This window comes from Calliphora vicina, chromosome 2 (genome assembly GCF_958450345.1).
Source record: "Calliphora vicina chromosome 2, idCalVici1.1, whole genome shotgun sequence".
Taxonomy (NCBI): Eukaryota; Metazoa; Arthropoda; class Insecta; order Diptera; family Calliphoridae; genus Calliphora; species Calliphora vicina.
In genome coordinates, this window is record NC_088781.1 from 728,549 (window position 1) to 743,017 (window position 14,469).

The 14,469-nt window shown below is 28.9% G+C and overlaps 1 protein-coding gene across 1 annotated transcript in view; it reads right to left on the reverse strand.

Annotated features, from left to right (window-relative positions):
• Positions 1–8,083: 8,083 nt before the first annotated feature.
• The window catches only part of LOC135951682 (uncharacterized), a 44,323-nt gene continuing 37,937 nt past the window's right edge, over positions 8,084–14,469 (reverse strand). Inside the window, exon 2 of the mRNA XM_065501367.1 lies at positions 8,084–8,894. Coding sequence (XP_065357439.1) covers positions 8,091–8,894 — 804 coding nt within the window. The 3' untranslated portion in view covers positions 8,084–8,090. The remainder of the gene's footprint in view (positions 8,895–14,469) is intronic.

The window sequence follows — 14,469 nt, forward strand, 5'->3', positions numbered from 1 at the left end:
TAACTCGAAAACTGTCCTTTTGTAAAAACCGGTTTAAAAAAACCGGAAAATTGAAAATAAACTGGTTTTTCGAATAATTCGAAAACCGGTTTGACAACTCTACATATTAAATACGTATTTGCTTCCATCGAAAAGATTTTATTCCACATTCAAAACGACAACTTATAACTACATTTTAATGTTTAAATTGCCCTTTCCAATGTGTGTGTTAGGATGCAATATACAATATTGTTTTATTGAGTGGACGATATTCTGTCTGCCCTTTTGAAAATATTTACGTACATAAGGGAACATATCATAGAAAATAAAATGTTTTCTTTGTCAAACTAGATCTTTTTACAACAAGTCAGACAATATTGCCAAAAATTGGCAGATATCGAAATTAAAATGAAACAACGCACATTGGTCGAAATGCATGATCTGGCGTCATTAAATTCAAATTTTTAAATGTCGAATAAATCGATAATTTTTTTACAATTTATCGATAACTGATACCATATTGATCATATTGACGTTTTTACTTTTGTTTTGCTATTAATATTCAAACATATTTGTCCAATTCACAACGTAGTTGTATGTTGTACGTTGTATGATACAACTGTTGTGGTTGTGAACACAGATTTAGCAAAGTCGTATGTTTACCTTGTCAAGCCTTGAAAATGCCAAAAGAAACAGATCAAAACAAAACATTCCATAGTCTATTAATATGTAAAATTAATAGTGAAGCGAACAATAGCAAACTTTAAAAATTCAAACAATTGACAAATATTTAAAACAAATTATCGTTTTTCATAAATTAAATAAATCAACTGATTACAGTGTTACCGTTTGGTTGTTATTTTACACTAAAATGAACCAATTTTTTTGTTTATGTATAAATTTTAACTTTTGGTAACACTTAAATTTTCATACAACATTCGAAAAACATATGTAAAAATGTTGTAGGTGTTGTACAAAAATTTATATAGAAATTATCAACAACATTTGTACAACTATTGTAGATTCAGACGACTTATAACTCATGCGACTGTACAACGTCAGTTGTGAATTGAACAATTACTTGTTGTAGCTTTTGTAGCAGTGTGTGATTTTTGTTGATATTGACACAAGTGATTAATTTTTTGGAAACTATGTATATTTATTTATTTTTAAGTAAAAGTAGTGTTTATAAACCGGTTAACCGAAAAACCGGCTTTTCTTCGAAATCTCGGTTTTTTTGCGAACCGGTTAATCTGGTTTTTATCACTCGGTTAACCGGTTTTTAAAATTTAGGTCTAAAATTAGGAAATCTCATGGTTTTGTGCATTTTTTATATTCATTGTATACACATTATTGGTCTGATTTGAAACCTAAACTGCTGATTTATAATAGTAGATATTTTAATGAATTACAATGATTCTAAATAGTATAGGATGATGAGTTTATTGAAAACTTTTTCAGAATAAATTGTACTATTGAAAATTAAATTCCGCATAATTCTAGAAGTTAAGATAAATCTTAGTAATGATTCATTATATACTTAGTGATTATTTTACGAAACGTTAAGTTGAATTTGATGTGCATACCTTCTTTCAATCAATTCGTTAGTTTAGTGTACGAAGTCCTTTTCAGAAATATTACAGGAGAGACAAAAAACGTTCTAAAATCCATGATTTGAAATATTTATGAAATCTGATGATGGAGTTTTATTACATATATATTTGATATGATTTATAACGAAAAATAAGCACAGCTAAGAGAAGTGCGTCTGCATCTTATAGGTCCTTTTTGGGGATTTGTAATATTTTCTGTTTCATATCAGAAAGTCGAGGTGATAATAAATTTCAAAATTATCAAATATTTAATTAAAAAATTAATTTAAATTTTTTGGTTGTAATTTAATGAACAAACCAATAATTAAAACAAGTATTATATAGTTAGTAACATATTTATACCGAAAAACCGGTTTTCTATAAAAGGCCAATTTTCGGTTAACCGACAAACCGTTTTTTTAAAAAGTCGGTATACTAAAATTTAATGTTCCATAATTTTTCAGCACAGAATTCAGCACAGACAATTGTATTAAACGAAATCGGAAAGAATTAATTCACATTTTAATACATAAATGTATCATTATTTAACCAGACATCAACTAACAGATGCATATTGATACATAAATACATTACATTAAAAAAACATTTTATATTTTTAGGAAAATATTATCAATTAATCAATATATTGTTCTGACCATTTTGTTGGAATTTGACTTACATAAATGCAATGTAAATAAACTAGAAAAATAATTGAAAAAATTAAATATTTTTCAAACAAAATATTTACTTTACATTTAATTGATAACTATATTAAACAATAATGATTTACCTATCTTTTATTTACAGTTATAAATCATGCGTCAGGATTTGAAGGAAGACATCAAACGGAATCACTAATCATAATAAATATATACTCATAAATACGCATATTCCATAATAATTCAATCAACATTTTAGATTCAAATAAGTTTAATTCTTACGCCAAAAGCGAAACAAATAATTCATTGTTTATTATGAAAATTAATGTTTTTATATTAACTTTAATATTGAATAAAATATAGATAAAACACCTTTCAGCTATAATATGGATTTAATCATTAAAGCTAATTTCTTTTAGGGCCATTATTACAACTTGCCGGTAACTTTAACTATAACGGCAAGTTATAATAATGGCCGTTAATGTTATAATTATACCTTTTACACTTCGATGGATATAAATGTTTAAATACACACTTAGAGCTAGTTTCTGGGATAGAGATAATCTACATTCTTCGCTTAAACCTAATTAAACTAAAAATTGTGTTTCTCACTTATTGTTTATATGCTATATAATCTAGGTTTAACTGAGCATCATTGGTGAGTTAAACCTAAGTATAAAATGCCAAAGCACAAACAGATGGAAAATAAAATAAACAATTCAGCACAGCAGCTCTTTGTTTTTATTTGCTTTATTAACATCAATATAATTTTTAATATACATTTTATATACTTTTATGTCGCTTTTTCTTTTAGAAAGTTAAAATTTACAAAAAAAGTTATGTACGCGGTTGCTTTTTCTTATAAAATTTAAAGTGTTGCCATTATATGAAAAAATTTTAAGAATAAACATGTGATTTGACTGAAAAGTATGGCAATGCTAACAAAATGAATCCACTAGTGAGAAACACAATCATTGGTTAAATTCCGGCAAAATATGTTTCAGGATTAATATAACAGCGTGTTAAGCTGAGTTTAACTGATAAGTAAGAAACTAGCTCTTAAACTAGATTAGGCTTCTCATAGATGCCAATATCTTTAAAATTGCTTAAGTCGCTTAGAAGACATAATGTAATTTCAATCTTCTTCATTCGACAAAAATTATAAGTGGTTTTAGATGTTCCTCCCTCTACTTTCTCAGCTTTGTGACATGCAAGCTGTTAACTTTAAGTGATCACAACTTTATGATGACATTGGCACTCATTGGTGCTATCTGATAAACAAAGCTTAGTTGGAAAATAGCTTAAGCTATCTTTGGATATGAATGTTCAAAAATTTTCCAAAATAGGAAGAAAGTAGAGTTCATAGGCTATTCATGGATATTAAAATGGCTTAAGCCGTTTATAAGCTATAGGCGTTTAAATATTATTGTTATGCAATTTCATCCTTCTACTTGATTATGTTCTCCTAGTATGAGAAAATTTTAAATGGTTTTTAGAAATTCCTTTACGTTCTCAGCTTTGTGGCATGCAAACTGCTAAATTTAAGTGATCACAACTCTGTGATGACTCAAGGGATGTCCATGATATTGGTACTCATTGGAAGCGTATGGAGCCAAGTTATCTGATAAACAAAACTTAATTGGAAAATAGCTTACATTTTTAAAATTTCGACTGAGTTTTTAATATTTAACGTTTAAGCTACGCTTGGATATGAATGTACAAAAATGTTCTTAAATAGAAACAAAGTAGAGTTCATAGGCTTCTCAAGGATACCAATATCATTAAAATAGCTTAAGCCGTTTGGAAGCTATAAGCGTTTATTTTTTAGGTGGTTTTTGAGGTTCATCCCTCTACATTCTCAGCTTTGTGACATGCAAACTGTTAAGTTTAAGTGATCACAACTTTGTGATGACTCAAGGGGTACCCATGATATTGGCACTCTTTAGAAGCGTATGGAGCTATCTAATAAACAAAACTTAATTGAAAAATAGCATACAGTTTTAAAATTACGAGCGAGATTTTAATATTTTACGCTTAAGCTACATGTGGCTATGAATGTTCATAAATAGGAAGAAAGCAGAGTTCATAGTTCATGGATACCAATATCATTAAAATAGCTTGAGCCATGTAGAAGCTATAGGCGTTTAAATATTATTATTATTATGCAATTTCAACCTTCTACTGAATTATGTTCTCCTAGTATGAGAACATTTTTCGCCAAAAATTTCAAGTGGTTTTTAGAAGTTTCTCCCCTCTTCGTTCACAGCATTGTGACTTGCAAAATGCTAAATTTAAGTGATCACAACTTTGTGATGACTCAAGTGATGTCCATGATATTGGTACTCATTGAAAGCTCAGCTATCTGATAAACAAAACTTAATTGAAAAATAGCTTACAGTTTTAAAATTACGAGCGAGTTTTTAATATTTTAATCTTAAGCTACCTGTGGATATGTATGTTCAAACATTTTCCTAAATAGAAGGAAATAATATATTTAATGCAATAAATATATTAAAACAACAAACATAGAAACTAATAGAGGTTATGTCACATGAAATTACATATGCACGTTTGACATGTACACATGTATTTTACATACACAAAGTTTCATATGGATCACACGGTATGTATATGTTTACATGTGGAAAAATGTCCCAATACATGGCACAAAACACAAGCAATACATGCCGTCTGACCCCCCTTTAAGTGATCACAACTTTGTGATGACTCAAGGGGTATCTATGATATTGGTACTCTTTAGAAGCGTGTGGATAAACAAAACTTAATTGAAAAATAGCATACCGTTTTAAAATTACGAGCGAGATTTTAATATTTTACGCTTAAGCTACATGTGGCTATGAATGTTCAAAAATATTCATAAATACGAAGAAAGCATCATTAAAATAGCTTGAGCCGTGTAGAAGCTATAGGCGTTTAAATATTATTATTATGCAGTTTCAACCTTCTACTAATTTATGTTCTCCTAGTATGAAAAAATTTTTCGCCAAACATTTTTAGTGGTTTTTAGTGGTTTATACTTTTTGTGCTTTGTGGCCTGCAAACTGCTAAATTTAAGTGGTTACAACTTTGTGATGACTCAAGGGATGTCCATGATATTGGTACTCATTGAGAGCGTATGGAGCTTACAGTTTTAAAATTACGAGCGAGTTTTTAATATTTTACGCTTAAGCTACCTGTGGATATGAATGTTCAAAAATGTTCCTAAATAGAAGGAAAGTAGAGTTCATCATACGTTTTAGAAGCTATATACGTTTAAATATTTTTGTTATGCAATTTCAACCTTCTTCTTGGTTTTCGATAAAAAAAATTTAATAGATTTTTAGAGGTTCCTCCCTCTACATTCTCAGCTTTGTGGCAAGCAAACAAACAAACTGTTAACTGTAAGTGGTCACAACTGTACTCATTGCAAGCGTATGGAACTCTGTTATCAACTAATCAAATTTTAATTGGAAAATAGCCTATAGTTTTGAAATTAAGACTGAGTTTTTATAATATTTTTCGCTTAAGCTTCCGTTGGATGTGGATGTTCAAGAATCTTCCACTACAATCTCATATAATTATTTTGCTTCATCTGCGCTTATAATACTGGTTTGAATTCATCCTAGCTAAAGTCTTTTGATTTTAAACCTTTAAAAATTTAATGAAAAATGTAATGTGTTGGAAAAAATTACAACTATTTAGTTTGGATTTTAGGAAATATATTTTATTTATAATTTATATTGATATAATATTATATGTATGTAATTTTTCGAAATTAATTTACGGTTTTATATTTTAACATAAATGTTTATTTTTTTAGTTACTGTACACGTAAAGTTTTTAACAACAATTTTAGTTTAGTTTAATTGCATGTATTTCTTTCTAATTAAATGTATAATGTGACATTTTTGTTAGATGTTCATAGCTTATTTATTATATTGACTTATTGGGTTACAAAATAATAATTAGAATAATTAGAATAATAAGGACTGAGATCGAAAAATGTTTAACATACATATATGTTAATAATACAAAGGGACCAATTCATGGACCCAATACTAGCTGCCTTTATAACCTATGTTAATAAAAATGAAACCACTGAACTTACAGTTTTGAATCTTTTTTTAATTGATTGAAATTATTGTTACAATTTATAGTTCTAATCACTAATGATGAAATTTTGAACCTTTTTCGAAAACCCATTATGATTTTTATAGTGCTTTATGTCACTTTGGTCGAACAGGTTGTCCATCTCCCAGTTTAAAATCTACTACACTTTTGGACACCTTTTTGTGCTCTTCAATTCTCTTTTAACAACAGCCCAATATCTCTCCACTGGACTCAGCTCCAGGCAGTTTGGAAGATTTGCCTCTCTTGGTACAAATACCACATTATTGTTCTTGTACCACTCAAGACCTGTCTTACCATAGTGACAGATGCCAAATCAGGCTAAAAATAAGTGGACACATTAAGAAGTCTTATGAATGGAAACATCCTTTTTTGTAAACATTCCTGGATGTAAATTTTGCTTGCCATACCAAGGACTTTTTGAGAAATTGTGTTTGCTTTTGGGTCCTAAACTTTTCTTCAACATTCCCTCGATCATCTGCAACAAACAAGTTCTCCCGGTACTGTTTAATAACATTGGAAACAGTTTGATAGCAGACCTTGGATTTTGTTGAAAATATTTAATAAATTTAGAACGCACTTTTTTCTGGTCACTCATTTTAATCAGATTAACAACAAATGAACATAATTGGCATTAAACATAATAACTGACATGCTTTATAAAGGTAACTCATTCCCATGACAGCCGGTTCTATGCACCGGAATGACCCGAGATCACTCGGCCAAGGGCTGCCAACTCGGCAACAACTGCTGCTACAACAAAGGTAACTTGATCAAAAAAATAATCAAATAATACTTGGGTTAAAAGTTTTAATGAAAAACGTGTGTTAAGAATTTTACGATCTCAGTCCTTATTATTGAAAACGACTATTGAATGCGTAAATCTGACTTAATATTTAACTTTTTAGTATATTTAAACATTTTCTGATAAAAGATAATGAAAATCAACTTAAAAATAATTCATGGCGCTTGTACAACTTTATTTAAGGGTCGATAAATTTAATTTTCTATACTAAATTTAAGACTAAAACATACATATATAATAGGCCGGGTCGAATTGTATGGACGATAAAAAAGTGAAAAATCGTATAGCAGAAACGCAATCTACTTAAAATTCTAAGGAAGTTTCCTCAAGAATCCATAGTTCTAAAATGAAATCCTATCTTGCGCATTTCGACTTTTATCCAATGATATTTCAGCATATATTTTTTTTTTTATTGGATAAAAGTCGATATGCGCAAGATAGGATTTGATTTTAGACTTATGGTATCTTGTGGAAAATTTCTTAGAATTTTCCGGAGAGTGCGTTTCTGCTATACGATTTTTTATGAAAAAAATCGACCCACCCTAATATATAAGTTGTATATTAACTATTTGCTTGTTTTCATTCGTATTTTATTTTTTTGTTAAATTTCATATTTAACAAAACTAAAAGTGATGTAAAAAACAACTTAAACAAATAATAGTAATTTGTATTTATATCACAGATAAATATTTTTTTCTCAATTAAATCAAAAACATAAAAATATGGATAAAAATTTATACAAATTTACTTACACACATAAGTATATACATACACATACACACACATGTACTTGTTGAATTTGTATAATTAAAACTATTTAATGTAGTTGTACTTAAAAGCTACATATTAATTATATAAATGTCCTTAAGATTGCCGACTTTAAATTGAAATCGTGTTATATTGTTTTGTTTTTTTTTTAAATTTAATTTAACGTTGACTCATGGCGGCAAATGCCTGCATACTATAGTATCGTTCCGTATCATCTTTGGTCACACTGGTGACATGATGAAATTGACATGGATGAGAAATTTGTGCTTTCGGTGGCAAAGGTGCTGGTTTAGAGCGTTTTTGCTTATGTTTCTTTCGTCCGGCCATGGAGAGCGCAATATTTTCGGGATCGCTTACCAATCGTTCCATATGCTGCCAAAGTTCTCGAGCCGATTCTGTGGAGTCAAAACTAAAACCAATCATTTGTTGGTGGTTGCTGGATAAGCACATGGTATGGAATGAGGGACCGGCCACACGATAGTTGGACAAGTTATCTATGCGATCCGACCATAAAGCAAAACACGAACCACGCTCAGCCAAGACTAAGGTTACTCGGGGTATGGATCTTGCCCGAGCACTGCCACGATCATACAATACAACCGGTATACCAGTGAATACCAAATGCCAGTCGTTGTCTTTGCCAGTACCCTCATATAGATTGGCTAAAGATGAACTTACAAATATTTCTGTACCCAAACCACCGAAGAAACTTTCAACTTGTCCTCTTTCATAGTCCGATAACATGGTATTGCTGGCCGTATCCGTGCTAATTGTATCGGTGTCTCCTTCCGAATTAAGAAACATGGAATTGTGGTTGGTAACACCATTCTGTGAGCCATGAGACCATTCGGAATTCAATATCATATCATGATTTTCGGATGAATTAGTACCTTCAGATGATTCGGATGGGGGAGCTGAGTCTCCTATAGAGCCCAACCGACGTCTTGGAGCCATATAAGCCATCTAAAATTAAAGAAAATTACAAAATACAAAATTATTATCGAGTTTTTAGATGATAAAACATGTTTTTCTTGTTACACAAGACTAAGCTAATATTTATTGTTGCAAACAATTTCCGCCTGTCTGTCTGTCTCTCTGTCTGTCTGTCTGTCACAAAAGAGACAAATATTTTCCTAACTAATTGATATTCGTTATATTTAGTACAATAAAATTCAACAACATTTACCCCCATTAACAAGAAGTCTGGTTATGCGTTAACTAATTGTTATACTGTCGGTTAAAAATAATTTTGTATGAAATCTGTCAGTATAACTATTAGTTAACACATAACTAGACTTCGTGTTATTGGGGGTTAGAAACATTAAAAAAATAAATAAATATGCATAAACATTAGGGGGGATCTAAAAAGAATTATTATATCCCTTGAAATTTTTAAAAAAAATATCGCCGTTAGGTACTGGATCATGTCAAATCGTCGTTCACCGTTATTAGAATTATTGATTCTGAGCCAAATAACGAAATTTTGTTTTGGTTTTTTGGGCTTTAATGTTCAAAATATTATGAAACATAATAGCCCCGCCCACCCAAAAGTAGGCGTGACCGAGAATAAATTTTTCGTTATTTTACTCAGAATCAATAACTCTAATAACGTTTGGGCGTTATTTGAATTTTTTTTTTGCTAAAATCGACTTAAGACATGTATTACTATATGTATATCTCATAAAAAAACTAAAAAACTGCTTTAAATTAAAGTTACACAATAACTTTTACTGTATGTAGACTTTCTTAGGCTACTGTATATACACTTTCATTATTCTATTAATATAAATACGTAGAGGTTTTTCCAATAATATCAAAATTTTTGATTTTTTTTTAACTTTTTCAACTATAACGAGTGTTTTTTTCAGATCTTTATTTTAGACAACAGTAATCTTAAAGACAATTTCCTTCTGGCTTTCTCAACATATTTATTAACGTATGCGGAATGAAATTAAAACAAAAATTTGACACTAGGCAAAAGAAAAAGTATATGAGCTATTAGTGTTTTAGGACTTATTTTGAATTACGTTATGTTTTTCCTTAATACTGTAAAAGCCCATTTGAAAATCTGGCTTTTAGTTATCTCAATATGTTAACAAAAAAAGAACTACCTTGAAAAAATACTTGTATTTTTTTCCAAATTTCATCTTATCATCGGGAACAATTTGTTATATTTTACATCAAGTGGTAGAGAGAGGCAGATTGGTAAGATGTGCAAAGTAGAACATAATCTTTTTTCTAAAAAAATATATATGGATCTTAATCAATCAATCAGATGTAAATTAGAAGTTTTGACTAATTAATATATTATGAAATGTGTACAAAAAATTAATCATTTCATAAAAAGAAACATCAGAGATTATTTTTTTTAAAAAGAAAGTTCTTCTTAACTGTTCCATTATCCAACTGTCACGCCCAGATGATTATGGTGTTTCCAAAAGGTCCATATTCTTTTAAATTAAAAATAATTTGAGAGTTTTATGACCTTTTTAAATAGAAGAGTTTTTGTAGATTATTTAAAATAAAAATCGAGAAAAATAAGACCATGAAACTCAAATAGGAGTTCAGATAAGTGCAAACATCGGTATTTTCAACACCTGTATATAAATTTCTCCATAACTGCCACAAAAGTACATGAATATAATAAATTTTTAAAATTGCTTACATTAAATCAATACAATGGACTATAAAGGTGTTATAAGTTATTTGTTTTAACGTTGGAAACAAATATATCGTTTTCTCTTGTGTTGAAATTTCATTCCGCATACGTTAATAGATTAATGAAAGTGTATGTACTTGGAAAGACCTCGTTCGTACCTTTTTAATGTCGTTTGAAATTTTAAAATCGGTTAAATAATGACTGAGATATCTCGGTCATTTGCCAAGTTATTTTTGAGTGTTGCACAGTGTTAGCTTTCCATGGTGAAATCATGAACGAAATATTCCCAAAACAAAAATCTCATCACGTTATCTTTAAAATTGCGACAAGATTTTTAAGTTTTAATGTTGTGTTTTTGAGATTTAAATCCGAAATCTATTAAAAAAAAAAAACATTCTAGTTAATCAATTTATCGATTAATCAACATTAATCATTAATTGATTGATCACGTTGTTATATTAATAGCACATCCTTGGTAAAGACTAGTTTCTAATAAAATTTCCATTCATCAACCTCTTTCTTTAACATTATTAATTATTGGTTTTGTTTATTCGAATATTTTTTTATTCTAAGCTAAAAAATAAAAAATATTTTTCCTCGATTATTCCAATCATTTTTATTCGTCATTATTCAAAAAAAAGTAATAAAAATACAAATAAAATTTTACACATTTTCTTATCATAATATTAATAGGCAAGACGATTTCTTTAGACCCCTTTTACGCTCACTTTATACATTCAATGTGGGCAAGAAATATACAATTTTAAAGAGATTTATTCACAGAAGTGCAGAATATATATTTTATTGAAATCGGTTCAGTTGTTCAGTTGAGTTATAAGCGTTTAAAGATGTTACTAACACATATACAAAAACGTGTACATGTGAACCGTAAGCTAAAAAGTAAACAAAGCAATGCGTGTTTGTCCAATTTGTTGTTGTAAATAAATAAGAGAAACAATTAGACAGTATTGATTTCGCCCTGTTTTAAGTGAGAGTTGTTATAGAAAACAAAGAAGAAGACTTTAGTAATTTAAACTAAATTTTAAAATCACAAAATATATTTTGAAAGTGTTTTTTTTTATTTTCTAACTCCCATATGTATAAACAATTTTTAAATTTATCCAAAGGTTTATAAAACAAAATTTCCATTCAAAATTTGTTTTATAAATCTTTGACAAATTTAAAATGGGGGTCAATATGTAATTGTACATAAGTAAATAATTATTTTATAATATGTGCAGAACTATAATTGTGACGGTTTTAAAACTTCATACGAATCAATTACTTATCACTGCATGAAGTTTAATCAAAAATGGGACGGGTCGGAAAAAATGGTGAGTCGCCTGCAATACAAAGTAAATAGTTATTTCTAAATATTTTGTGAACTATAATTGCAAGATTCTTCAAACTTAGTCTAAATGGCTCTTTTATAATTTTGCATAGTTTCGCTGAAATTATTCTGGATTCGAATAGTGGGCGTGGCACATCCTATACAAAGTATATAATTAATTTCGAATATCTGTAGAACTACAATTGTAAAAGTGTTTAAACTTTTAGCGAATTAATTTCTTATTACTGTGCGGAGTTTAGCTGAATATAGACGGAATTAGATTATAGGGCATAGCACCCAAAATGGGAGGGGTCGGAAAAGGAGGTGAATCATCTCCCATACAAAGTAATAATTGCAAGGTTCTTCAAACTTTGTCCGCATAGCTCTCTTACCATTTTACACAGATTGGCTGAAAATGATCGGGATTGCATTAATGGTTGTGGCACAAAGAAAATAATTAATTTTGAATATCTAGAAAACTATAATTCTAAAAGAATTTAATCAAATTATTACCATTCTACGGAGGTTAGCTAAAAACGATTTTATTCCTGTTCGAAGTTTAGCTAAGCATGATCGGCTTAGTAGGAATGACCCCTACCTTATAAAGGAAAGTTAAAGTAATGTTTGATATTTACATAAAAGGTTTAAAAATGGGTGGAATCAGAGCAGTGGAGTGGTATCTTCCATACAAAATTAGTTAGTTATTTTCGAATATCAAGTGAACTGTAATTGAGAGATTCTCAAATTTTGTATGTGTTATTTTCGTATTTCCATTCATATTTTTTTAATTTTACTAGGGTAGGGGTAGCGAAGTGCACCGGGTTATGCTAGTGTTAATTATTCCATCATTCATTTGAAATAAATGAGTTGAAAAAATCAAAGTCAAGTTCAAGAAAAATTTAATTGAAATAAATGAATTCATTCAAATTTAGTTACTCGTACATTTACATGATTTATTGCTTTTTTTTGTAATTGTTGGAATTTTTTACGTTTCTTTTTAACCAGTTAAAATGCTTGTGTTTTATTTATTTAAAATATATGTATTTTATGTTCATGATGTCAATAAAAATATACATACATACTTGAATTTTTAAAAATTGGAATAATAAAATTTGGAACTAAACGATTTACGGTATTTACGTTTTAATGACAAAGATATTATAGTCGAAAAGGTTAAAAGGTAGCGGTAGCTCAATTTGGAAAATTTCGTTAGTGTTATTTTAATAACGAACATCTGCATTTGTTATACGCTCTATGCTTAGAATCTTCCTGTTAATTTTTATTGTGATTGCAGCAAGGACTATTGGTCCTGCCATATATCCTTAATTGTAAAAATTCTATAACTTTTGCAAAAATGATCTGATTGTAATGAATGTATGGTAGTTTATTTATATTTACCGAATAAGTTTTTGGGTTGAATAAGCTTTGTCTCCATCTATATGTATGTACGTCTGTCCATGTAAATTTGTTGATCAAGGTTTGTGTCGCAATTTTAAACATGTTCCGATGATATTTAGTCCACATAACTTTTTCGACCCAATTTGTCATAATCGGTTCATGATTTCGAGCACAGTGGGGAAAGTGGTAATAAATCTGTAACTTCTAAACCAACTATCCGATGTTAATAAAATTCCATGGCTATAGAGGTATAGCTGAGTTTAAGTTTTGAATTTGGACTTTAAACATTAAGGTAGGGTATATCAAGGCCCCAAGGTATATGAAAAATTAAAAATGATGCCAAATTTTTGTTCTCAATCTTATTTGAAAGATTTTTATAGGTGCAGAATCTACAAGAAGATTGCTACAAAACACATTGCATGAACTATATTTTATCTTTTATAGTTGACTAGATATTCACATTTGAAAATTAAAATTTTAAGTTTTTTTCCTACTTTAGTCTGGATTATTGCTAATAGTGGATCCGAATCTATCCCTATTTTGTTCAAATATTAGAGTATCCAAAACCGAAAACCGGTCAACCGTTTTTTTCATCTTTATAAACTCCAGCGATTTCGGTTTTTTGACAAACCGGTTTTTGTAAGACGGTTAACCGGTTTTAATGAAATATATTTTATAAAGCTCATTTAAACATATTTATGAAAACCGTTTTTAAAAATATTGATTTATTTTATAGAAAATTTTAGTATTTGACAATATTTCGTAAAAGATATAAAATAATTGCATAAAGATTTTTATTTTTTTTTATTTTTATTTATTTTTATTTATTTATTTATCTGTTTTTCCATACAACAAGACATACATCTTTTAATTATAGTGTGGAACTAGGGGAAGTTATTGTAATACAATTTAGTTTAACATAATAATTTATTAAGTGTGAAAAATTTAAACATTTTAAAAATCAAAAATTAAAATAGTTAAGAATCAATTTAAAAGTAAAAATAAAAATAACGAAACTTAACAAAAGTGCAAGTTACTAATTAACAAAAATACTTATCATAAATACAATATCAAGTTTAAAGTGTAAAGTTACGTTATATCATTATTCAAATGTTTCGTTATTTCTGATTTAAAAGAGTTTACGTTGCTGT